This window comes from Nycticebus coucang, chromosome 22 (assembly GCF_027406575.1).
Source record: "Nycticebus coucang isolate mNycCou1 chromosome 22, mNycCou1.pri, whole genome shotgun sequence".
Classification (NCBI taxonomy): Eukaryota; Metazoa; Chordata; class Mammalia; order Primates; family Lorisidae; genus Nycticebus; species Nycticebus coucang.
Window position 1 is genome coordinate 21,108,025 of NC_069801.1, and position 23,907 is coordinate 21,131,931.

The 23,907-nt window shown below is 49.3% G+C and overlaps 1 protein-coding gene across 1 annotated transcript in view; it reads right to left on the reverse strand.

Moving 5' to 3' along the window:
- Positions 1–23,477, reverse strand: part of SLC9A1 (solute carrier family 9 member A1) — a 55,790-nt gene extending 32,313 nt beyond the window's left edge. The window contains exon 1 of the mRNA XM_053577047.1: positions 22,342–23,477. Within this exon, the coding sequence (XP_053433022.1) occupies positions 22,342–22,696 (355 nt within the window). The 5' untranslated portion in view covers positions 22,697–23,477. The remainder of the gene's footprint in view (positions 1–22,341) is intronic.
- Between the last annotated feature and the right edge of the window lie 430 nt (positions 23,478–23,907).

A 23,907-nucleotide genomic window follows, 5' to 3' on the forward strand; every position in this document is an offset into this window, starting at 1 on the left:
CTCCCAGGTGGGCCCTGCCTGGCTCCCTTGTTATCATTGCCACAGTGCTTTCTTAATGAGCTGTGGCTCCAAGAGAGGGCGGGAGCTGGAGCACAAGAAGCCATTTCCACCTCCTGGTACCTGGTACTGTTAGGGTAGCTAAACACCTGGGAGTGTGGGGCCCACCTGGGCCAATACCACGTAAATCTTATCATGCCAAATGTTTCCTGGGAAGGAGCAGGGTGAGTAAGGCAAAGGCCCAGGCCATGCCAGGCAAGGTTTTATTTCCGGATTCCTGACTTTAGCATTGGTTGTAATCTCATAGGTCTGGGGGCTTCTTTTTGTCCTCCTGTGAAGGCTCAGGGATTTGAACACCGAGCTAGAAGTGTAAGAGACTACTCAAACCCATCTTTATAAGGGAGCAGGGGGGTGGAAATGATCTTAGGGGGGACTGGGGAACTGACTGAGGCCCAGGTTTGGGGGTACAGTTAGAACAGAAGGGGTGCTGTGGCCTACCATGGCAGCATCTCCCTCCCATCCAAGCCCCCACATCTCTGCTCTGTGACCTTCCTGTGTCACTCTGCCTGTTTTCTTTTCTTTTTTTTTTTGAGACAGAGTCTCACTCTGTGCCCTGGGTAGAGTACCACGATGTCATAGCTCACAGCAAGTTCAAACTCTTGGGCTCAAGTGATCCCCTTGCCTCAGCCTCCAGAGTAGCTGGAACTACAGGTGCCCACTATAACGCCCAGCTAGTTTTTCTGTTTTTAGTAGAGATGGGGTTTTGCTTTTGCTCAGGCTGGTCTGGAACTCCTGAACTAGGGCAATCCATCTGCCTCAGTCTCCCACAGTGCCAGGTCTACGGGCATAAGCCACTGCACCTGGCCAGTCCCTCTGCCTTCTTATATTAGAGGAGGTTGGGTACATCTCACTGCCTGCAAGTTCTAGTCACCCCCATGGCCTCAGCCAGGGACATGGGGCCTGGAGCCTTGGACGTTTCCTTTTTCTTTTTTTTTTTTTTTTGAGACAGAGTTTAACTTTGTCATAGCTCAGAGCAACCTCAAACTCTGGGGTTCAAGTGATCCTCTTGCCTCAGCCTCCCAAGTAGCTGAGACTATAGGCACCTGCCACATGCCTGGCTATTTGTTTTTGTTTTTTTTAAGAGATGGCATCTCGATCTTGCTCAAACTGGTCTCAAACTCTTGAGCTCCAGCAATCCACCCACGTTGGCCTCCCAGAGCAGAACCTTGGACATTTTATAAAGTATCCTTCCTCCCTAGCAGTGAGCCCTACAGATAAGAAGTGTGTTGGTCAGAGTTAAGCTCTGGCTCAGAGAGAGACCCCTCCAGGGGAGTCTCCACTGCCCAGGAAGCAGCAGTACAAACTCCTGGGAGTCAAAACCCTTGGTTCGGTTCTGGCTCCCTGACTTGCTGGCTCTGTGGCCTTCCCTGGGCTTCAATTTCATCACATGTAAGACAACAGGACTGGGTTAAGTTCTCAGCGTTTTCTTCCAGCTCTGACAGCCCATCGTAACTAGCACACATGTGTCACTTTCCATTTTGCTTTGCGCTTTCAGGTACATTATCATATTTAAGCCTCATGGCATCTCTTTGAGACAGGTATGGGTTCTCCTATGTTAAAGACAAAAAACCAAAGTTTAGGGCATTTAAGCCCAAGAACACACCCAGACAGGGAGCAAAAGAGCCAAAACTTGCCCCCAGGACTCTGGAAACCAAACCCAGTACAGCCTGTAAGAGTGGCCCACCAGGCTAGGGGGCCTCACATGACTGCTTCAGGGCCTCATCTTAGACTCCCTCTCCAAGCTGCTCCTTCCATGAAGATAAGGAAGCTTTTTTTGAGAAAGAGAGTCCCATCTGTTGCCCAGGCTAGAGTCCTCTGGCATCAGCCTAGCTCATAGCAATCTCAAACTCTTGGGTTCAAGCAATCCTCCTGCCTCAGTCTCTCAAGTAGCTGGGACTATAGGTACCTGCCACAATGCTCAGCTACTTTTTCCACTTTTAATAGAGATGGCATCTCATTCTTGCTGAGGCTGGTCTTGAATTCCTAAGCTCAAGAGATCGTTCTTCCTCAGCCTCCCAGAGTGCTAGGATTACAGGTGTGAGAACCTCTGCACCTAGCCTAGGGAACTATTTTAAAAGATCAGATTTAATTTAAAAAGTTAAGCTGCAAAACAGTATGGACAGCGTGATTGTTTTTATGCCAACTATTTTTGTTAAAAAGAAGTTCACATCACCATAGAGAAAAGCCCAGGCAAACACGCTGAACTGTTCAGAATGCTCAGCATGAGAAGCAGGGAAGTGAAAAGGATATGACTTGCATTTTTTTTCTTTATACAGTAGAACCTAGATAGTGGACCACCTCCCTACATTGACCACCTCAAGTTGACCTAATTTTCATAGACCCGACATGCACCACATGTACATATCAGTACAGTGGGCTTAGTTCCTTATGTTGACTACCTGTGTATGGTGACCAGTTTGTACAGTCCCTTGGGTGGTCAACTTGGTCAACTTACTCAAGTTCTACTGTATTTATTCAGCATTTGAATTTGTTTCTTACTTTTTCTGAACAAAAAAACACCTGGGGGTAAAATTTTCTGAGCACCGGCTCTGAGTCAAAATTCAGTATGAAGGCTCAGCGCCTGCAGTACAAGGTTATGGTGCCAGCCACATATACCGAGGCTGGCAGGCTCAAAATGGGCATTACGGCAGGTGCCTGTAGTCCCAGCTACTTGGGAAACTGAGGCAAGAGAATCGCTTAAGCCCAAGAGTTAGAGGTTACTGTGAGCTGTGACGCCTCAGCACTCTACTGAGGGTGACATAGTGAGATTCTTGTCTCCAAAAAAAAAAGATTTTTCAGAATGAAATATTTTACCATAACAGATTATTTCATTTAATTCTCACAAAAGCCCTATGGAGTACAACAGTGCTCAGAGCAGCTTTATTCACAATTGTCAAAGAAGGGAACTAACCCAAAAGCCCATCAACAGGAGAAGGAGCCAACTGTGGTGTATTCACACGAGGCAACACCAAACAGCAATAAAAAGAACAAACCTCTGGTACGTGTGACCACAAAGAGGAATCTCACAGAAACGCTGAGCAAAACAAGCCAGTCACAAAAGAGCACCTATTATATTACATGTCCTTCTATTAGAGTTGAAGAACAGGTAAAAAACGAGTCAGCAATGATGGAAGTCAGAACAGCAGCTGCTCCAGAGGAGTCTTGGGTACAGACTGGGAAGGGCACAAGGGGACCTTAGGGGTGCACAGACATCCTATATCTTGATCTGAGTAGTTAACATGGATGCAAACATGTGCAAATGATCAATGAGCTGTAGAATTTAGGATTAGTGGTATGCATATGTGTATGTGTGTAATTTCTCAAATTAATAGGGGGAGAAAAGTTTAAATAAAAAACAAACCATTGAGGCAAGAATTATCCGCAGAAAAATGACACTCACAGGTTAGGTGGGTAGAGGATTTGGAATTCAAACAGATTTGTTGGACTCGGGGGACCTTAAGATACTAGGCTCTATAGACCCCTGGCTGTCCTGAAGGATGCCTTGAATCTCTACCTGTGGAGCCATCAGGGTCCCTCCAGAGGCAGCCTCACTCCTGGGCCTCACTGTAGGGGCTGCCTGCTCCTCACCTGCCACTGTGGCTCAGTCACAAAGTACAGCCTGGTTTGCCAGAAGCCTCAGCACACTAAGAGAGCTATTTAACCAGCAAGGCCAGATGGGGCAGAAGCTGGGCCCACGGCTAAAGTTTGGGGTCTGCTGGAAGCAGCAGCAAGAGAAGGGATGCTCTGTGCCAAGGGAGGGTGCTCAGCGCACACCTACTGCTCCTAACAGGCCCTGGCAGAGGCCACTTAACAGCTAAGCAGCAGAACGGGGCCTGTCTCCAACCACTGGGCACACTGCCTCACACTTTCCCCAGTTCCTGTGGACCCAGAAAAACCAGCCCTGCTGGTCAACCTTACCCCTCTCCCTAACCAGAGACCAGGACTAGAGCAGTATTGAGGGACTCAGCTCTCCCAGAGCTTGCATCTTGCTTTAAGTTCTTGGTCCTGTCCAGGCTTCCCTCACTCCCCCTCTCAAAGGAGCCACCTCCTGCTGCTTGGCACAGATCCCCTCTCCTGCTACATCCTCTCCATTCCCCCCCAACTCCTACACAATCCCTGTCCCAAACCATCTCCTGCAGTTTCCCATCTGATCAGTTTCTTAGGAAGGATAATTATCCATGGAGGGAGGAGGCGGAAATTTTTTCAGAGCCAAGAACACGGAAAGAGCTTCATCTAGTCTGTTCTCCATCAAAGGGCCTGCATCCTAAACAAAAGCCAGTCATGGTCATGGCTCCCTACAAAACCTCAGCAGTCTCCCCATCTACAGAAAAGAGTCCACACTCCTCTGCACTGAGTTCCAACTGAGGTTTGGGCCACCTGCATTGTCCTGTGTCCCTGTGTCACTTGGGCCTGCCTTGAGTTTTAGCTGCTTACATGTCTGTCTCCCACATGAGTGTCAGTATCTCAAGACTGGGAACCACCTCCTGTACAGCTGTGCCTGCCACATAGTAGGTACTCGGAGGCAGGTGGAAAAGAATGCAAGAAACCAAGGAAGCCACCTCACTTCTGCAGAAGGACCACTCCCATCATCACAGAACAGCCTGGACTAAGGGTTGGGAGGGCTGAGCTCAATGCTGGCTCTGTGGCTCTTGGGCAAGTCCATTCTGCTCTGGCCTTCTGCTTCCTCCTCCATGAGATGAGGGGCCGGGCCAGGTTCTGTCATCAGTACCAGACATTTATGAGTCCTTCCTGCTAGGTTCTCTCCACGGCGTGCTCATCTAACCTCCACAACCCCATGCATGGGGCCACACAATTGCATGTGGAAGAGCCAGGATTTAAGTCCAGGGCTTTTGATTCCCAAACTCCCACCTTCTCTGTTACACCTCCTGGGCACCCCACTCTGTCTCCAGGATCCCTACCATCTCTAGAGTCTGACTCTGATTCTAGGTCTGTCCTTTCTTGGCTGACAACTCCCCAGGCCATGACCATAGGATTCAGCTGGAAACAGGCATGTCTAGTCCTGGAGCTTGGCTGTGCCACACCTCCCACGTGACAGGTCTGGTGACTGTCCATCCAGTCCGCCTGCGGGTGCTGAGGCTGGGCAGGGGAGGGAGCCAGCAGGAGTCCAGCGGCTGGCACCCATTCAGCCCTTCCCTTGCCCACATGCCCCGCTCCCCTCCCACTGTACCCCAGACCCCTGTTCACCCCCTGCCCCTTATATCCCGCTAGCAGCTGTCCTAAGCTAAAGCTTCTATCCCACTCTGGGCTGGCCAGCCATGCCTGCTGGGAAGCCTTGCTCTGCTGCTCTCAGAAACCCAGGCTGGGCTGCTGGTAGGCAGGGACCTGCTTGCTCCGCTCCCTCTGGAGCCAGCCTAGAACCTGAGCTGACTCTCCATCTGACTCCCAGGCTGTGTCATGCTACTCAAAAGCCTTTGGTGGTTCATGACCAGCCTGAGCAAGAGTAAGACCTTGCCTCTATTAAAAACAGAAAAATAATTGGCGGGCTCGAACCTGGCCTGGGCCAGCCAAACAATGACAACTACAACAAAAAAATAGCCGGGTGTTGTGGCGGGCACCTGTAGTCCCAGCTACTTGGGAGGCTGAGGCAAGAGAATCACTTAAGCCCAAGAGTTGGAGGTTGCTGTGAGCTGTGACAGCACAGCACTCTACTGAGAGCAACATAGTGAGACTCTGTCTCCAAAAAAAAGACAGAAAGAAAGAAAAACTAGCCCATGTTATGGAGGGTGCCCTGTAGTCCCAGCTACTTGGGAGGCTGAGACAAGAGGGTCACTTAAACCCAGGAGCTTAAGGTTGCTGTGAACTATAATGACTGTGGCACTCTACACTGGGTGACAGTGAGAGTCAGTCTCAAAAAAAAAAAACAGAAAAATCAGCTGAGTGTGGTGGCAGATCCCTATAGTCCCAGCCACTTGGGAGGTTGAGGCAGGAGGATCACGTGAGCCCACTTTGATGGCACCACACAGACCTCGAATCCTAACCTAAGGCCCTCGGGCCCAACATGGCTGGGACCCTGCTTTCCTCTCCATTCTCATGCCACACTTCCCCTCTTAGCCCTCTCCAGGTTCCTCAAACACACCCTCTGCAGGGGCCATGGTCTTAGAAAGGTGGGCTCCTTCTCATCATTCAGGTCTCAGCTCAAACGCCACCTCCTTCGAGAGCCTCTACTGACCATCCAAGGTAACCCCATCTCTCTCATGTCTCAGGACATTATCACTGCCTGACATTGTTGTGTCCACCGTCCCATGCTCCAGGCTGGCATGGGAGTCCCCTGACATCAGGAGCCTCTTTTGTATTGTTCCTGGCTGTATCCTCAGGTCCAGAATAGTGTGTGACATGTAGGGGAGGCATCTGGCAGGGCGTGTGCTGCACATTAGACTGGGTGGTCAGAGCGGCCTCTCTGAAGAGCTGACATTTGATCTGGAGCCTGAATGAGAGCACTGGCCTGCAACAGCCTCTGGGCAGTGCTTCAGGCTGGGGGCCTCAAAGGAACGAACCTAGCAAGGGAGGTGTGTTTGAGGAACACAGGAAGGCCGGTGTGACTGGAGCAGGGCAGGGGGAAGAGCAGTGGAGCATTAAGTGGAGAAAGTTATGGGTCACACTTTCCTTGGATTTTCTCCCAAGTTTATCAGGAAGCATTTGAAAGGTTTTTAGCAGAGGAACATCATGTTCTGGTTTACACTTCTAAAAGCTCTCGGTGGTTCCTCTGTGGACAGCTGATTACAGGCAGGCAGGAGTGGAGCTGGGAGACCATTCCAGAGGCTCAGGAATCACTGGGTTGGAGATGCTTGTGTGGACAGGTAGAGCCAAAAGGAGACGGAGTGTAGGGTAAGCCTTCGATACCTGTGACCACGCTTGCCACCAGTTTGAGGAGCCCAGCCACATCCACACCGCTCTGGCTGCAGTTCTAGATGATCAGGAATCCAGCCCAGCCCACTCGGTCTTATTTCTCACTAACATGTTACCACCCCCAGCTGTCCGGGCCTCTCCCCAGGGGCCTGCCCACATGTGCTGCTCAGAGCCTCAGCTGGTGTCATGGCGCTTGCCTGATCCAACACCTCCACTCCTCTCAGGAGCATCTGGGGAAAGTGTCTGTACAAAGGCCTGTGCTCCCTGCTCATTCCTGCCACACTTCTCCCCTCCATAAAGGCCTCCTGTGCTTTGGGGAAGTAGCACAGCAATCATTAAGCACTTAATTATTCTATTTCACCTTCCCAAAGAAGCTGTAAACTGGATAAAGCTACCCACCATGACTCGCAGCCTTAGGGGCTGTCCCACAATGTGTCAAATAACCTCCCAAGTAGAGAGGTTACTGTGTGAAGCCCTCCACACAAAGCCAGCCCTCGACACCATGGCACTCTAGCCAGGGTCTCAGTAAGTAGTAGGGAGCTCCGTCCACACCACCTACATAAGGCAACGGCCAGCCCAGGTGCTTACCAGCTTATAGGTGTGGTTAGCTTCTTCACCTTCTCTGCCCAACCAAGCAGGTAGGTGAGGTGGAAGGGATCAAAATGTCCCCATGAGTTTCAAAAGCAAAGGTCAACAATGGTTCTGCATTATTCACATCTCTGTGCCTTTCTCCAGTTCTCCTCTGTGTGAGCTGAGCAAACTCCTGCTTAACCTTCAGGACTGAGGCCGGGTGTGGTGGCTCGTGTCTATAATCCTAGCACTCTGGGAGGCTGAGGCACGTGGATTGCCTGAGCTCACAAGTTCGAGGCCAACCTAAGCCTGAGTGAGACCTCATCTCTAAAAATAGCTGGACGTTGTGGCGGGTGTCTGTAGTCCCAGCTAATTGGGAGGCTGAGGCAAGAGAATCACTTGAGCCCAAGAGTTTGAGATTGCTGTGAGCTTTGACACTATGGCACTCTACCGAGGATGACAAAGTGAGACTCTGTCTCAAAAAACAAAAACAAAAAACCTTCAGGACCCAGCTCAAAGCTCTGGGAAGCCTCCCCTGATCCACCCACCCACACTCCCTCCAGTACCCACAGCTCTGTGGGCCCCTTCTGAGCCAATTCACATCACTGCACAAGTGCCTGTTTACAATGTTGGCCTCTCCCTTGAGGTGGTGATTATATTTACTCATTTTCCATCTTCAGTACAGCATTTATCAGAAAATAATATCAATGTTTGCTAAGCCTGTGTCTCCCCCTCTCCCAACTAAACACAGACAATTCAGCTCACCATCTCATTTGTACCCCAACCCCAGTACTGGTGATATTCAGCCCCACCCACCCCAGTGCCCTCTGGCCCATATATCTAAAACCACCTCCCAGGGCTCCACTCCACCCTCACTTGTTCCTTTAATGCAACAGGAATAATGGCAACTCCCATTACTGAACACAATGTGCCCAAGGCTTTATAGACATTACTCCATCTGACTGGGGAAACTGAGTCTCAGAATGATGTAGCTAAGAAGTGGCAGACCTGGGCAGCGCCCGTGGCTCAGTGAGTAGGGCGCCGGCCCCATATGCCAAGGGTGGCGGGTTCAAACCCAGCCCCGGCCAAACTGCAACAAAAAAATAGCCGGGCGTTGTGGCGGGCGCCTGTAGTCCCAGCTACTCGGGAGGCTGAGGCAAGAGAATCACATAAGCCCAAAGAGCTGGAGGTTGCTGTGAGCTGCGTGACGCCACAGCACTCTACCGAGGGCAGTAAAGTGAGACTCTGTCTCTACAAAAAAAAAAAAAAAAAGAAGTGGCAGACCTTCTGCCTTCAACATTGGCATAGCTCACCTGGCACTTACCATAGCTGAGCCTATTTTAAAAACTATCATACACCAAGGCTGGCAGGTTTGAACCCGGCCTGGGCCAGCTAAAACAATGACAACTGCAACCAAAAATAGCCGGGCATTGTGGCGGGCGCCTGTAGTCCTAGCTATTTGGGAGGCTGAATTAAGAGAGTCGCTTAAGCCCAAGAGTTGGAAGTTGCTATGAGCTGTGACGCAGAGTCTCGAAGGTGACATTGTGAGACTCTGTCTCAAAAAAAAAAATAGAAAATAAAAATAAAAACTATCCTCCGTTCTGCAAATTTGAATGCTTTTCTAGTTATATATCAAGTTGTCATACAAGATCGGGCCTTCATCATTAAATGTTTCAGGCAATTGGTTCTGCTACTCTAGCAAGGTAGTATAATATTATGCAAGAGAAATAGCACAGGACACGGAATGGGAAGCCTTTGGGCTGCTTCAGCTATGCCACAGTCAGGCATTAAGACCCTAAGCAGGTCACCTCACTCTTCCTCATTCATTAAAAAAAAAAATTTAATAACAGCATCTCTCCCTAAAGGTTTCCTGATGAAGACTGGGGAGTGCTCTACTCACCTAAAGAGTTTACTCAATAAAAAGACCAATATTCTCTCATCATAGCCAGCTCACCTTTGCGCTTAGCAAATCACTGGACACACAGCAAGGCACCAATAAGTCTTATTAAGTGATTATTCAGTTGCTGGGAGATACATGAGCCAGAGAAAACAGGCCAGTATTTCTCTTCTTCCTTTCCCTAGAAGGAGTCCTAAGAGCTACCATTTGTGTGTGTTCAGAATGTGGCAAACTCTGTGCTACCTTTTTGACATAGAAACTTCCCTGATTCTCTAACATCCCTGCCAGGTAAGTGTTACCCCATGTTACAGATGATCAAATTGAGACTCAAAAAGGGTTAAGTGATTTGGCGAAGGTCATGGTGCTGCAATGTAGTGGAGCCAAGATTTGAATCCCAGCCTGTTGGGCTGCAAAGCTTATGTTCCCAGCCTACCATGTTCATGGGTATATTTTCAAAGGGAACTGCTCTGAGACACTCTTCTGCAATCCAGAGCTTCTAACTCAAGTAGAAGTTTTGGACTGTGTCCAGTGAGATCTCATTTGAGCATCTTATCTAGGCCTAGCTCAATGATCATTTTTGCACAAGCCTCCCCTCATCCTCCCAGGCGGGAAGGCCTCTCTTTTGCTTCTAAACTCCCATGAAATTCCATCTGTACTTCAAATCACACTCACTTTTTACAGCCTGATTGTTCTGCGTCTGTATCACATTTCTCAGATCAGTCCCTGAGCTCCTTAAGAGAAGCAGTTCTCATGCTTCTTTGCATCTTCTTTCACCAACCAGGCAGGCAGGGCTCAGTCAGGGAAGGACGGGGTGGGGCGCTTGCTCCCACTCCCCCAGCTAGGTGTAACTTGAATTTTAGGCTTTCCTCAGGTGGGTGAGCAGGCCCTGCCTCACACTGGCATGCTGCCTACCTGGTAGAGCATCCAGATTCCCGTGGGCCCTGACCCAGGGCCCAGGAGATAGGATCTTGTTCCCTGGCTTGATGGAAAAGATGCTATAAAAAGCACAGCACCTAAGCTCAAAAACTGGCTGTGATAGACTAGTAGGCCTGAGGATTCAGTGTGCGAGGGCCGAAGTCTCTAGACTGGCTCAAAGGGCCAAAGCCCTGCACTTGGTTCCCCTTAAGGATCAATGTGGCTAAAGCAAAACAGTTTCCCTGCAAGGGACAGTTTCCTAATAAATACTCCAGCAGGAAGCTTCCCTTCTTTAGGCTTAAAGGATCCACTGGGAAAACAGATTTGCAAATACTTAAATGTCAATATCCAGGCCAAGACCAAAGACCACAGCCCCTCCTCTCCAGCTACTGCTTAGGTTGTACTGCCGAGAGGCCAGATCGCTCTCCACCATTAATTCACATGTGCCCTGGGGCAAGTCCTCTCTGGGCCTCAACTAGAAAATGAAAGGACTGAATCAAAACATCTCCATTCCCCCCACAGGCTATGATAAGGTTCCTTCTACCTCTAACATTCTAAAAATAGAATATAGTTTTGAGGTTTTTTTGTTTTTGTTTTTGAACAGGGTCTCACTCTGTACCCAGGCTAGAGTGCAGAGGTACAATTTATAGCTCTGTGCAGCCTCCAACTCCTGGGCTCAAATGATATTCTCGCCTTAGTCTCCTAAGTAGCTAGGAGTATAGGTGTATATTACCATAATGACTAATTTTGGGTTTTGTAGAGATGGGGTTGCCCAGGCTGGTCCTGAACTCCTGACCTCAAGCAATCCTCCTTTCACTCCTAGGCATGGTGAGAGCAGAGATCAGGGATCCTTAGTCCAGGAAACAGCAGAGACGAGGCAGGGCTTCCTAGAACTGTACCCTCAAAGCCTGACCACCTTCAGAGGCTCTCTATCATGTGTCTGCTGCCTTGAAGGTGGCTGACTCCTCTAATAGCTCCTCAGAGGGCCCTAGCTACTTTAGGAAAAAAAGACAGGAGGCCAGAGTCTCCTGCTGGGGTGTAAGATGGGCCTGCCCGTGGCAACCCAGCAGACCCAGGGGCAGAAGGAAGCCAGCACCTTGGAGATCAAAGCAGATGCAGCAGAACCTTAAGAGAAGTTTTTCTCTGCCTTAAGGACTCCTTTTTCCTCTCTTCCCTCGGCTTACTCATTCTGACTGGGTTCATTCCCTTGCCTACTTAGAAGGCATTTGTAGTTCCTCCACTCATTCCAGAAGTACCATCTCATTCAAGGATTTATCCCCAACTAATTAGTCCTCTACGCTTATTCAAATTCCCAAAGCATAAAAGGCAGAAACTCTTAACCTTTAGAATCCATGGCTACTTGCACTCTGACAATCAATTATGTTTTTAAAAAAACATCTATGGCTACTATGGGCACTCTTCCCAATATAAGTGCAAATATACGACTGTCTGCAGACTATTTTGGAGGGTCCATGAACTCTATCATGGACTCAGAAAGAATCTTAGAAACCCACATCTTAGAAGAACAACAGGTCATCCAGTCCATTATCCCACCTAAGCCAGAATCCCTTAGCAACCCCTCCTAAATGATATTCCTCTTTGCCACCTAGCCCACTTCTTAAGACTACCTAAAATTTAAGAAGCTTCCCTTGGGTAGGGTAGCTTGCACCTGTAATCTCACGTGAGCCCAGGAATTTGAGGCTGCAGTGAGCTGTGCTCACACCACTGCACTCCAGCCTGGGCAACCCAGCCATCTCTTCAGGAGGGGGCATGGGGAGCAGCTTCCTTCATCGCTCCTCTTCTTTTCTGATTCCTTCAGAATCCCAGCCTAAACCACACAAATGCTCATTTCTTCAGTCTCAAGTTAGAGATGGCCACCATGATCCTGTACTTGAGAAGCCTGTGCTCTGAAGCCAGGACTCAAAGACAGCACTGGCCTACCCCTAAAGGATGGGGCTGTGAAGTGGAGTTCCCCTTCTGGAAATCTGAGCGTCTGCCCAGGCCTCAACAGTGCCACAGCTTCCCTAGAATGACTGCCCTTCCCACTGGAAAGCCCCAAAGAGCCTTTCACAACGAAAATCAATTGATAGGTAAACTAAGGCCCAGAGAAGCAAAATGATTTACCATAGGCCAATATGTAAGAAAGTAGCAGAGCTGGCACTAGGACTCAGGGCCCCAATTCCCAAGCTAGAGCTCTATTCCTTTACACAATGGCTTTTTTTTTCTTTTGAGACAGGTTCTCACTCTGTCACCCAGGCTAAAGTGCAGTGGTACAGTTATAGTTCACTGCAACCTCAAACTCCTAGTCTCAAGGAATCCTCTTGCCTCAGCCTCCTGAGTAGCTGAGACTACAAGGTATTTGCCACCATGCCCAGCTAATTTTTAAATTTTTTTTTTTTTTTTGTAGAGACGAGATCTCACTGTGTTGTTCAGCTGATCTTGAATTCCTGGCCTCAAGTGATCCTCCTACCTTGGCCTCCCAAAGTGCTAGGATTATAGATCTTAGCCACCATACCTGGCCTACCTAATGGCTTTATGAAAACTAAATTTGGGTGATGCCCGTAGCTCAGTGGGTAGGCCGCCAGTCACATGCACCAGGGCTGATGGGTTCAAACCCAGCCTGGGCCTCCTAAAACAAAAAATAGGCAGGTGTTATTGCGGGCACATACTTGGGAGGCCGAGGCAATAGAATCACTTAAGCCCAGGAGTTTGAGGTTGCTGTGAGCTGAGACGCCATGGCATTCTACCAAGGATGACACAGTAAAACTCTGTCTCAATTAAAAAAAAAAAAAACTAACTAAATTTGCCAGACGGGTGCCGTGGCTCATGCCTATAATCCTAGCACTCTGGGAGGCCGAGGCAGGTAGATTGCCTGAGCTCAGTTCAAGACCAATCTGAGCAAGAATGAGACCTCAGCTCTAAAAATAGCTGGGCACTGTGGCAGGCACCTGTAGTCCCAGCTACTAGGGAGGCTGAGGCAAGAGAATCACTTATGCCAGGAGTTGAGGTTGCATTAAGCTACCTCAATAGCTTAGGTTGCACAAAGTGAAAATCTGTCTCAAAAAAAAAAAAAAAACTAAATTTGCCTTCACGTGCATACACACTCTATATGCCTTGATAATTTCTTTCATTCTTTTTTTTTGAGACAGAGTCTCAAGCTGTCACCCTCTGTAGAGTGCCATTGCATCATAGCTCACAGCAACCTCAAACTCTTGGGCTTAAGCGATTCTCTTGCCTCAGCCTCCCAAGTAGCTGAGACCCCAGGTGCCCACCACAATGCCTGGCTATTTTTTGTTGTTGTTGTTGTTGTTGCAGTTGTCATTGTTGTTTTAGCTGGTCTGGGCTGGGTTGGAACCTTCCAGCCTTGGTGTATGTGGCCAGCGCTCTACCCACTGAGTTACAGGTGCCACCCACATTGATAACTTCTAAAAAGATGGACAAGAAAGTTAACGGTGGTAACCTCTAGGGAGTATGAAAATGGGCATGATCAGAGAAGTGAGGAAGGGACTTTTACTTTTTACCTTAATACCCTTCCATACTGTTGGGTTTTATTTTTGCTGTTGTTTTGTTTTTGTTGTTTTACCGTTAACATGTTTTACATGTTTTATTTATTCATATTATTATATAAAAATAAATCTGCCATAGAAAAGAGATTCTGGCCCCAGCCCACCCCTAACACACATAAAAGCAAAGAGAAGCCGTAAGTAAACCTGTCCAGGTATAAGAATAAATTAGTAGGCGGCGCCTGTGGCTCAGCAGGTAGGGCGCCGGTCCCATATGCCAGAGGTGGCGGGTTCAAACCCAGCCCCGGCCAAAAAAAAAAAAAAAAAAAGAAAATGTTTAAAAAAAAAAAAAAAAAAGAATAAATTAGTAACATGCCTTCTTGTATGGTTTACGGCCACTGGTCTCATTAATTCACAGTCACAGTGCAGTTTATAGCTTGAGGAATCTTCTCAGAAAAAGCTTAATTCAATTAGGGCTCTCGGCAGCTCCCCAAGGAAGCTCTGGTATCTCGCTTTTACTTACACAAATTGAGGACAAACCAAACAGACCCAGACCTTCCCAGAGAGACCCCACCCAGCCCAGAAAGGATGCCCTGGCAAATCCTCTCTTAGAGTCACACCAAGGGAGGAGGCGTGGCAGCACCACTCAAAGCATCAATCTGTGAGTGTCAGTGTCACTTTCCCAGTGAGCTCAGTTAAACTCCCTGGCCTGGCTTGGCCTGGCCTGGCATTCAGTCTGGCGCCAAGGAGCCTCTGCCACCCTCACTCTCCCTCCTCTCTGAGCAGTCAGACTGGTTTCTTGTCTGCCCCAGCGGCTTTGCAGGGACCCTGTCTCTTCAAGGAGGTCAGTCACATGCTCATTCATTCATCCATTCCTAAATATTTATGGAGCTCTTACTCTGTGCCAGACACAGATAAGAACAGTGAACAAAGCCCTGTCCTCAAGAGGCTTACATCCTTGTGAAAATCGTTACTACGTATAGCCTGCTTACCTAATTCCTTTCCATCCTTCTAGAGTTGGGCTGGAGTTCACATCACATCCTTTAAGAGGCTTTCTCTAAACACCTCGGTCCACAGGGACTGCTCACTCTCTCTGAGCCTTGCCTCTGCCAGGAGTCCACCCAGCTGCCCCTGCTGGAAGCTCATATTGAGCAGGCCTAGACCCCATGCCTCTTTGTTTCCCAAGGGGCCACATGCTAAATGCCTGCCAGCTGACTTCAGCAGACCTGCTTCTTGGACCCAGGTTCTTAATGAGCTACTCTCTGTCCTGGATGACCAGTGCAAAGACACAGCCTTTTGAGCTTTACTTGGCGTGTGGCAAGTACCATGTAAGCATTAGCTATTTATTGTTTTGGTGAACTTGGGCTCTGTCTCACACACAGCTGTGCCTCACCTCTCCACCTTCAGTGGCCTGGTCTCAAACAGGCTCAGCACTAAGGAAAGCCCAATCTGGGCTTAGGGGTAATTTTCCCCTGAGCGGCTGGGAAGGGGACCTGGAGAGGCTCTCATCCTGAGCCTCACAGAGCTGCTTAAGGACTTATCTTTTCAGGAAAGAGCTTGCTGGAGTAATTGAGGGAACTCCCCAGCAAGTAGTATTAGAACTCAAGGCTCAGGTCTGAGACCCCAAAACTGGCGCTGCATGTCGGAGGTGCTTCAGAGAGAAGGAAATGAAGTCAGCATGATCCCTGGAAAGGGGAACAGCCCACTGATCCAGGCCCAACCCAAAACTTAGTTCAGTTAAAATTAGAATAGTCTATAAGATTAAAAATACCCACATATAATCACAGGCTGCCTTAAAGTATCAGTTGATGTTTATCAGCATCTAAAGAGACGGTTTGGCCCAGTGCGGTGTGTGCAGACAACCTTGGGGAGACATGTCTGACTCAGACATTTGCAGGGGGAGTGAGTGCTGCAAAATGAGGCCCACACAGGCAATGGATGACTCAGTAATAACCTAGGTCCTGGGTTTGCTGAGTGAGGCTTCTCTCTCTGCCTCCAAAGGAAAGGGGACAAGTGGGGGAGGGGTGAGAGGAGGAAAGGAGGCGTTCCCATTCCTGGAGGGAGCCTCGGCCCCCTAGCTCCAGTTCCTGTCACTCCTGTGTTTCTGAATGCCACCACCTCTGAGAAAGGCTATCTGCTTCACAGTGGGACTTGGAGTGAGTCACAATTTTTTCCTCAAACCCAAGAAGCAATCCACAGAGAGCAGCCAAGACTTGAAATAACCTTTAAACCTTCCCAGTTCAAAATGATTATGGGAAAAATTAAATTTCTAAGCTGAAAAGGCCCTTGGAGTCAGGGCATGCGGATGACAAGAACATAGGCTCTGGAGTCAGATCTGGGCTTAAATCACAATGTTTTCTAGCTGTGCAAGTATATTACACAACCTCTGAAACAGGAACTTAATATGTGGCAGCTAATATAATTAGCAAATATTAAATAAAAATATTACCAATTAGCAAATAAGGGCTCAGAGAGGTTATGTCTTGCCTAAAGTCACACAACTGGGCAGAAAGAGCTGAATCTCCCGCCCCATCCCACATGTTTTCTGTTGTAATTCACTTCCCTGCCTCTTCTTTCCTCTCTCCGAAGGCCTACAACTCCACTCAGGGAAGGGAAATTCCTTGTATTTCAAAGGTTTGCTGCTTCACCGACAAGGCCTATGCAAATGACAATTCCAAGTCTGACTTCAGCCTCATTCTCCTCCTTCATGCAAACGCAGGTGTGTTTGACGGGTTGATAAGAACTTAGAACTGAGCCCATCAAAGCTCCAGACCACTCGGCTCCTTCAGCCCTTCCTTCCTACAGGAGGAACTGGTGTCCCTCCTGACACCCACTCAGGTTACCAATATGGATGTGTCTGGTCATTTACTATCCTCAAAGCCCCTTTGGATCTTTTATTCCCCTTGATCCTTATAATAGCCCAGCATGTCAGCCTGGCAGGAAAGAGGTCCCTAGAAGTCCAGGGATTGTGTCCTCTGCCACTTACTTGCTAAGTGACCTCAGCTCAGTTAACTAAATGACCCAAGGCTCAGTTCCCTTAGATGTAAAATGGGTACATCAATATCACATGCTATTCTAATCCACAGGACCACTGAAAAGATCAGAATTAAATATTGTACATGCAAGTGCTTTAGCAACCAATTTCAGTCCTAATGAGAATTACTGCTAAACTCCTCCTGCCCCACCTGCACCACCTGCTCCCAACACAAAGGCTGCCTCTCAGGGGATCCTACTGGGCCCTGAGAATAACCAATAGCAGCCCATCATCCTTCCTGATTAGAGGCAGAAAGGTCATAGTCAGAAGGTCAGCCACCCTCGCTAGCCAGGGGCACTCCCCTGCTCAAGCAGGGAAGAAGAAATCTCTGGTCAGACCGCTGAGTGGGCACCAGCAGAGCGACAGCAGTCACAGTCACTACTAGAGAAAAGGGGACAGCCCAGCCTCACTGCAGGATTTAGGTGCACCCATGCAGACTCACAGAGGACAGGCCCAAAGCCAGGCACAGAACACCTATGGCTTTCTCAGGACAGGGAGAGGGCTCCCACCATCGACACTTACCCAACCCCTAGAGGGAGTCCCATAATTCCTGAGCGCAGGTGCAGTGAGCTGGGCAGGACTCACTGCAGGGCTGTGTGCATCTGCTGAGGGGAATGCCAGAGGCAGAAGATGATGCGGCTGCACCCTTCTGGGAGGCTATGCTAAGACTGAAACAGGAAATAAATAGTAATTCAGCATCACTGAAGATAACCTTTCTAAGCTGTTTCCTCATCTGCAAAACAGAGACAGACTTTATTTCATGAGATTTTAATAGGGATTAAGTGAGATTTGTTTATGAAGTGCCTGACACTACTCTGTGGATACTTAATAAATGGTAATTGTTACTGAAACACACACACACACACACACACACACACACCCCAACAGAGGAGATGTCACAGAAGAGACTAGGCCTAATGCCAAAGTTATGGATAAATAATAAGGGACTAGGGATGGGGAGAAAGCCAAAGTAATTGCTGTTGGCTGGGAAGACCTCCCAAAAGGGGAAGAATCTGAACAGGCTCTGAAAACCTTGAGCTGGACACTCTGCTGGGCATTCCCACATTCAATCTCTACCTGGGCCTTAGAGGACAGAAACAGTATCTTCACCTTACTGATGAGGCAAGTCAGATTCAGAAAAATGAGGTGCATAAAACCCAATGGACCTGGACACACAGGGACCCAAAAGGCAGTGTTAGAGGCAGAAGCCAGGGTTTCTGATGACGTCTTTCCTTTATTAGCTGGATAGGGTGGGGCTGGCTGGAACCTAGAGGAAAGGCAAACCTCATGGGTGCTCAACTGATTAAAGTCCAGCCTATCTGACCAACCTAGGCCCTTGAAGTTCCTTGGTGCTCCTGGAGACACAAGGTCCTACCTGAAGCCATCCTCTCCCTCAGCCTCCCAAATTGCTAGGATTATGGGCACAAGCCACTACATCAGGCCTCCACCTGGGCTGCTAGAGATAGTTTCAAGGTGACCTTTAAGCTGGTTATTCATCTCTTCTTTTGAGAAGTAAGAGCATTCTAGTGTCATTTTCTAGGAAACTAGTTCCTGGGTCTGATATTCATGAGCGTGAAGTAGATAGTGACCCCACCTTCTCTCTTCATAGACTGTTCTAAGGAGGAGATGGCAGGATACGCCTTGCAAAAAACAAAAGGAAAAAAAAGCTATAGGATGTAAAGGGACAAAAGAAGTCTTTTTTGTCCCTGTCAGGAAACAAGATGAATACCTGCTTTATGGGCTCCCAGGCCTCTGCCAGCCATTCTGGGTCAAGAATATGGGTAAACAAATGGAAGGGATGCCAGCGGTGAGCTGGGTTACAGTGAGGCTGTCCCTCAGAACAAGCGCTGGATTGGGAGTCAGGTGAACTAGGAACAAAGCAGAATTCATACAGGGTCCAAACCACAATGTGGAGTTGGGGGAGGTAGACTTAACCCTAAGGATTAGGGTCATTCGCATCACTCTCCCAGCACCCTAAACCCCCTCTCATCCCTAGCCCCTCCCCACCAAGGAAAAAGTGAAAATTCCTGACTGTCAGCGAGAGAAAAAAGGCCCAAAGAAGGGAAGTGACTTGCCTAATGTCACCCACTGAGTCAGAGGCAAGACAGCACTCAGAAGCATCTACTCTAGAACTTCAGCTCCCACCCTGCCCCTCCCACACCAGTCTCTGCAAGTATCTACCTGAGGCTCTGCTCCATGGTTAGGATTGGAGGAAGAGCACAAAGCACTTTCTGTTCTTGAAAGAGGGGTACCTTGCAAGGCAAGCAGCTGCCAGAGATGACAGAATGAGGGCTCCAATGTAACTGCTACCCACGCTGGTGTGTTGAGAGAAGAGGCAAGACCCCAAAATAAGTTCTTGGGCTCTTGGGTATCTGAGACTGCAGAGGAAGCATGGCCTCAACCCACCCCTTGGCATATACTCTACCCCCACACTTGGTGCCATCTCCCCTCCCCCACAATCAGCTCTGGAGGGAGCCCAAGTGAACAAAAGAATAGGACACACCCCAAACCCTGAAACTTTAAGGAAGGACACTCGTGGTAGCCTAATTTGAGAGATTTGTAATCCGGGCCTAATTTGAGAGATTTGTAATCCGGGCGGCGCCTGTGGCTCAGTGGGTAAGGCGCCGGCCCCGGCTGAACTGCAACCAAAAAATAGCCGGGCGCTGTGGCAGGCGCCTGTAGTCCCAGCTACTTGGGAGGCTGAGGCAAGAGAATCACTTAAGCCCAGGAGTTGGAGGTTGCTGTGAGCTGTATGATACCATGGCACTCTACCGAGGGCCATAAAGTGAGACTCTGTCTCTACAAAAAAAAAAAAAAGAGAGAGAAAGATTTGTAATCCTCAGCCTCAGAGGAAGACTGTATAAGGCAGTTGACACTGAGTGCTTCCTGTGTATACAAAATCAGCTTTACACACGTATGCACTAATATTTTTTTTTTTTTGAGGCAGGATGGGGGGGTCTCACTTTGTTGCCTGGGGTAGAAAGCAGTACTTTGATCACAGCTCACTGCAACCTCCAACTCCTGGGCTCAAGCGATCCTCCTATCCTAGCCTTGTGGGACTACAGGTATGTGCCAGCCTATACCCAGCCTATATGCATTAATTTATGTCACTGTCACATCAGCAGCACTATAGCTAGATACCATATCCCTTTTTTTTCCTTAACCTGTAAGCTACATACGGGAATATTTAATACATTAGGAAACAGGCTCGGAAAGGCACAGTGGTCACTGAATTCTACACTAAAACTTCAATTCTACTCTGCAAAGGTGAAGGGAAAAAAATGGGCTTTCACTTTTGCTACCTGAACATAGACCCTTAAGACCTTTTGGCCACTTTTCTCTCTGTTCTCTTTCCCCAGAATGGCCAGGTGCTAGGGCTTCTCTATTTTCAGAGGTAGAAAAATGCCTTTCCGAGCCAGAGACACAGACTTTTGAAACTGCAAAGGAGATCACATCCAGCCTCAGGAAAAACTGAGGCCCAACGCGGAGTGACTTGCCAGGGTTTCCAGAATCAATGGAGTGGCAGAAACGTCAGATCTGGAAGGGGCCAAGATCAACTGACAGGTATGGAGGTGAGACTGGCTCAAGGTCACAGAGGAAGATGAGATGAGAAGCCAGGTTTCCTGATTTCTAGACTGATACCTTGCCATGGCACCATCTCTGTTCTCCAGCAGCCCACGGTCCTGGGCACAGCACTCAGGTGGTGACACAGCAGGCCAGGCCAAGCCTGACCCCATTAGAACTAGAGATATCATGTCTGCAGGGACAAACTTTTGACTGCCCACAGTGGAGTCTATGGACACGTTGTCGCCCCACTGCAGACAATGAGACCTGCAGTGTGTGTGCCAGCTCCAGTGCCCTAATACAATGCCAAGTGTGGCTGGGAGGTGAAGGTGTTGAAGGCAATTTATAGACAGCACTTGTGAGGTCTCTTCTTGGTCTCACAGAGTCAAATGACACATCATGGTCACTTTAGCTCCTTAAACAAATTAAGACACAAGGTTTCAAGACTCAAATGCTGGGGACAAATAGAGATTTCACAAGTGAGGAAGACCTGCAGAAAAAGGCCCCAGCTGTTCAAGGTCATGCATTCATGTCAGAATCAGTACATATGGTTCCCCTTGCCTAGTCCTTGATTTTTTTTCCAGGAAGCTGGATGCCATCAGGGTATAGGTGCTGATGGCCCAGCTCCATTTAAGGCTCTGCCACTGGGACCGGCTCAGCACCAAAGCCCTGTGCCAGGAAACCAGCTCCCAGAACTATCAAATCAGAGGCACCAGTGCTATCCTGCAGCACATCCCATAGCCTGCCTCACACCAGCCTGGCATCACCACTCAGCTCCTGCATGTCCTTGGGAGAGCTGCAAGGCTTCCTGCCAAGAGTCTCAAACTCCCCAAACCTAAGTCTCAAGCAAAGATGAGAGCAGAGTCCTGGGAGCTCATGCCTTCCACCGCCAGCTGGGAGCAGGCTGAAAAAGCTCAGGCAGTTTTCAAAGTTCCCACAACTACCACCACTTCTAGGGATGTCTGGGAGATGGTGGCTCCAGTGAGCTGGACCAATAACCCAGTAGAATAGGGTGCTCAGGCCTTGCAGTGAAAAAAAATCCTCTGGGAGGGAATAATTTTTCTGTTTCCTTCTCCCCCAAATAATGTTTCAAAGTCTCTTCAGACCAGAAAACCCCTAACCCCTCCCCCTATACCTCAACTACTTGATTAAGAAGCAGCCAAGGTGCCTAGTCAACCCAGAGAGCACCTTGAGACACAGCTGGGTGCCAACCTGGGGGTGAGCTGGGGTCAGACCAAGCCTGAACCACCTCCGATCTCCCTCTACCCTGAAAGCAGACTTCAGGCCCCTCGTACCAAAGACTATAAAGGATGGCATTCCTGGGCCAGAAACTGACTCAAGGGCTCCTAACTAGCCTGGGCCGGCAAAGCTGACAGATAACATTTTGAGGTTGGGGGAAGAAAGATGAGAATATGGGGATCCCTTGTGTTTCATCACACTTGTAAATGTCCTGTGCCCAGATCCCTGCTATATTCAAAACTTCTCAAACAGACCAACTAGAAGTATACTCCATTTTGGAACACCATCCCATGAAACTTATAATAAATTACACTGGTTGCTGTTGACAGAGCAGAATGTGCCACTTGCCAGAAAATAGTCCTCTCTGTCTCCCACACAGCTGGGTGCCTGACTCCAATCAGGGTCTGGCCCAGCCTGAGACTTGCCAGTCCCAGAAGCCTTGCAGAAGGTACTTAGTATCAGAAGTATCCTATCCTCTAATCCTTCGCTCTCCTTTCCGCAAGGCTGGCTCTAATCTTGGAAGGCCTCAGACCACAGAGCTGGAGTTTGAGAAGGACCAAGATGACAGATGGAGGCTGCCTAGCTTACAAGAGTAGCTCAGACCCTTATTCCTAGGCAGACTCAAATGATAAGAGATGGGGTGAGAAGCTCGCCAGTCTGGTGGCGATGGTAGCATCAGAGAAAATTGGACTTACCTATCTTCATAAGGCAGGCCAGCAGGATCCAGAGGGAGATCTCAAAAGGTGTGCGCACATGTGTGTAGTCGATGCCCAGGACTGGAAAGGCCTTTCGCGGCTTCATGTCATGGTCAGAGACAGAATGGTTAACAGGGCGGCTTTCTGGGGTGACCTCCGGTGGAGCAGTGGTGACATCCCCAATAGAGCGTTCCCGTGGTGGTTCTGAGCCTCGGATGGTGCTGGCAGTAGGGCTGGGCTGGAGACCATGGCTGCTGAGAACAGGTAGCAGCCCCACCAAGGCTACCACCACAAGCAAGGAAGGGAAGATCCGAGGTGGAGACAGGCCACAGATGCCAGACCACAGATGCATCATGCTGCTTCCCCAGCCCAGCAGGCCTGACCCTTAGCCAAATGAGAGCAAATCCTGGCACATGGGTAGAAAAGGGTCAGCAAGTGGGAAGAGAGACTGGAGTTGTCTCTAGGAAAAGTTCATGTTTTAAAGAGGTATGCTCGTGGAAGTAGTCCTCTGGGGGTGGAGAGAGGCTGGGTTCCCAATCTGGAACTCCAAACTGGGGAAGAGGGACAAGGACCCAGAAAGGACCATAGAAAAAGACCACCACAGAAGGTCTGGAATTCCAGGTCTGGGAGAGGGGAAGAGGGGCAGACTCAGCCCTGGAGATAGAGGAAGGGACAGGATAGGTTGGATCCCGCCAAAGGAAAGGAAGAACACCTTTAGCTGAGGAAAGTGACTGAGGATCTCGGGACTCTAGGCTGACGGAAGGGGTAGGGAACCTAAGCTAAAGGAAGGGATCCGAAGGGGATGAGATCCAGACCAGGAGAAGGAAAGAGGGGGCTAGGAGCCCAGTCTGCGAGGAAGGAGTGAAGCTGAAAGGCAGCCGAGAGCTTTCCCACCCAGAGAAGGGCCGGGGTCCAGGCGCGCCAGGCTTAGATTCCGCGGAAATGGAGGGAAGCGGAAGGCGGCCTGGCGGGAAGGCGCCTCGGCGCGGGCTGGGGGCAGCTCGCGGCGGGCCAACAGCAACACGCCCCTCCTGATGTCTCCGGCGCGGCAGCCGCTCCGCCCTGACCCAGCAGCAGCCCCTGCACGTCCAGCTCTGACCCCACCACTAGCCCCGGCGGCAATGGACTGATGCCTGGAGAAGCCCGGCGCTGGTACTTATAGGCACCAGCGAGCAGCCGGCGCGCAGGCTAGAGCGACCTGTCAGGGCTCGTGCAGCGCAGCGACCCCTGTCGCCTAAGGAAGGAAATACCACGTAGGAAAAGGAAGGAGAGTTAGAGGTGCCCCCCACGCCGCAAAAAAAGAAGAAAGAAAGAAAAAAGTCCTGAATCTACTGAGATTCTAGGTAACATGGGTGAAAAGCAATTTCGCTTCACATCCACACAGCTGCTGTCTTACGAAGGCTTTCCAATAACTGTGAAAGTTATACATTATCTTTTTTTGAGACAGAATTTCACTTTGTTGCCCTAGGTAGAGCTCAAACTCCTAGGTTCAAGCGATCCTCTTGCTTCAGCCTCCCGAATAGATGAGACTACAGGCGCCCACCACAATGCCTGGCTATTTTTTTT